The sequence below is a fragment of the Amphiura filiformis genome, chromosome 6 (genome assembly GCF_039555335.1).
Source record: "Amphiura filiformis chromosome 6, Afil_fr2py, whole genome shotgun sequence".
Taxonomy (NCBI): Eukaryota; Metazoa; Echinodermata; class Ophiuroidea; order Amphilepidida; family Amphiuridae; genus Amphiura; species Amphiura filiformis.
In genome coordinates, this window is record NC_092633.1 from 70,765,442 (window position 1) to 70,768,169 (window position 2,728).

At 35.7% G+C, this 2,728-nt stretch overlaps 2 protein-coding genes across 2 annotated transcripts; both read right to left on the minus strand.

The window, feature by feature from the left end:
• Positions 1-323: 323 nt before the first annotated feature.
• Positions 324-776, minus strand: LOC140154742 (uncharacterized). Its single transcript, XM_072177307.1, has one exon. It carries the CDS (start codon positions 774-776, stop codon positions 324-326), a length of 453 nt encoding a protein of 150 aa, XP_072033408.1.
• A 99-nt stretch (positions 777-875) lies between these two features.
• Positions 876-1,271, minus strand: LOC140154743 (uncharacterized). The gene has a single exon (XM_072177308.1). It carries the CDS (start codon positions 1,269-1,271, stop codon positions 876-878), a length of 396 nt encoding a protein of 131 aa, XP_072033409.1.
• Positions 1,272-2,728: the final 1,457 nt, after the last annotated feature.

The window sequence follows — 2,728 nt, forward strand, 5'->3', positions numbered from 1 at the left end:
ATTGATCAAATTCAAAATAGCACATTTTTTTATTCAATTTCTGTTGAAACCTGACCGTCGTAGAAGTTTAGATAATAATAATAATGACGATTTGATATATAATGGCGCTTGACACAACAAGTTCAAAAGATCTGAGAAAAATATATCAACATGATGACACAGTTCATTAGAAAAAGAGTCAAATAACTAAAAAGAGTCACTCTTTGAATGCCTCATTGTATAGATGGGTCTTAAGTCCTGATTTGAACGTTATGATATTGTCACATGTTCTTAGTGCTACAGGCAGTGTGTTCCATAGTTTAGGTGCACCAACTTCGAAGGATCTATCTCCCCCAAAGGGTTCTTGTGCGAAGCTCCAGCAGGCGTCCACTGTCCGTTGATCTCAGTCCAGCTTTATCCGGAGTGACAGCATCAACTAGATCACTCAGGTAGAGGGGTGCCTGACCATGGATGCATTTGAACACGATCAAACAAACTTTGAAAGACACTCGTTGTTTAACAGGTAACCAATGTAAGTCCGCTAACGCAGGTGTGATGTGGTCAGACTTTTTGGTGTAAGTTATGATACGTGCAACCATGTTTTGTAGTCTCTGGAGCCTATTAAGTTGTTTATCTGGCAGATCATTTAGGAGAGCATTATTTCCATCAATTCTTGATGTAACAAAAGCATGAGTGAGAGTTTCTGCTGCATCTCTGGTCAAATATTTGCGTACACTTCCAATGTTGCGCAGTGATAAACAAGAAGCTTTGGACATGGACGTGATCTGATTCTCCATAGTCAATGAAGTGTCAAACATAACACCCAGATTTCTTATGTCAGTGGATGGTTCAATATAAGAAGAACCAACCCTAATGTGCGGAATGTTAACTTTCTCCTATTGCTGTCTTGAGCCAATGATTATAAATTCAGTTTTAGAGTCATTTAACTTCAAGCAGTTGCTTCCTTTCCACCCGCGAACATCGTCAATGCAGTTCTCAAGTTTGGCAAGGTCTGCATCAACAGCTTCTTGAGTAGGCTCAACAGATAGATATAATTGGCTATCATCAGCATAGAAATGATAGTGTACCTCATGCTTGCTTATAACATCACCTAAGGGCAGAGTGTAAATTGGAAATAATGCTGGTCCAACACATGAACCTTGCGGTAGGCCATAATCCAATGCAGCAGTGTCCGAAGTCTGGTCATTAATACAAACTAACTGGCTCCTGTTAGACAAGTAACTTTGAAACCAGTTGAGTGCGGTGCTATCAATTCCAAGTATCTCTTTCATGCGCAACAGAAGTATTCTGTGGTCTTCAGTATCAAATGGGCTATTCCAGAAAATAAGTGCACACCCCCTATAGAGGAGTGAATTTGAAATGAGAGAAAAACTCGGATTTCCAAGCTTATCACTGTACAAAAGTCTGGATTTCCGGTCACAAATAATCAAAGAAAAAACCCGGATTTCCATATTCTTCATTAAAAAGTGAAAATAACCCGGAAATTTTAACCACTTTCATGTTGAAGTTTCGGAATTCCAACTTCATATTGTACAGAAGGGTATAGAGGAGTGGCATTAAATATGAGGAAAAATCCGGATTTTTTAGGGACAAGTGGGTAAAAGTCCGGATTTACAAGGGGTATAGAGAAGTGACATCAAAAATGTTGAAAAAATCCGAATTTACAAGGGGTATAGAGGAGTGACATCAAATATGTTGAAAAAATCCGGATTTTTTAGTGCAAATGTAAAAAAGTCCGGATTTCCAAGGGGTATAGAGGAATGACATTAAATATGTTGAAAAAGTCCGGATTTTTTAATGACAAATGTCAAAAATTCCGGATTTCCAAGGAGTATAATGGATGGCCTTAGATACGATGAAATGTCCTGATTTTTTAGCGACAAGTAGGAAATGTTCAGATTTCCAAGGGTTGTAGAGGAGTGGCATTCAATTTGATCAATAGTCTATTAAAAAAAAATATTTTGAGGTGATAGACATTAATTATGATAAAAGCAACAAAAATTAAAAAATTAAAACATTTTGACTGTGAGTGTATGGGGGGAACAATTTGAATACAGTATTTGTATTTTTTAGCCACAGCCTACATGGTTGATTTTTTACTGGTTTAAAAGTTTAGGACTTATAATTTCTCTTTTATATTTTTACATATTAAATAAATGTCATTTTTATTTTTGACATGATTGTGAATTTAATTTACAGCTGTACAAATGTGTATGTTGTTTATTATTGAAGTTAATGGGCTACTAAAGTACTATTGAAAACTTTTGAAATTCCTTTCTTTTCAAGACAAATAAACCAACTGCATGATTTTTGAATCACACTTCTGATAGTAAGTAATCTGATATGCGTGTATTAGACTATGCTTTATCACAGACACAGGCAGAGCAGGGTTGTATATCTGATCTTTAACCTTGAGCCAACCACTATTTAACCTCTAGCTCTTTGATACTGTATGTAGCGGGGAAATTTGATTTTTTAAGGTGGAGTATTTGCACTGACATACAAATTGCATGTATACTAAGTATACTAGTACATGTACTTTCTATGGCATTGGCATTAAATGCTTTTGGCATTTTGCATATATATAATACTTATTTACACCTATTAAATATGTCATATAATTAAATACACAAATTTGTTTGTAACAATTTCCATGAGGAGGAAAAAAAAAAAAAAAAGGGGTTTATGGAAGTTCCCGAGGGAAGTTTATTGCTTGAAGGATAGGAGT

Coding starts and splice junctions, on each gene's coding strand:
- LOC140154742 (XM_072177307.1), bottom strand. CDS start 776: ATGGAGAATCAGATCACGTCCATGTCCAAAGCTTCTTGTTTATCACTG.
- LOC140154743 (XM_072177308.1), bottom strand. CDS start 1,271: ATGAAAGAGATACTTGGAATTGATAGCACCGCACTCAACTGGTTTCAA.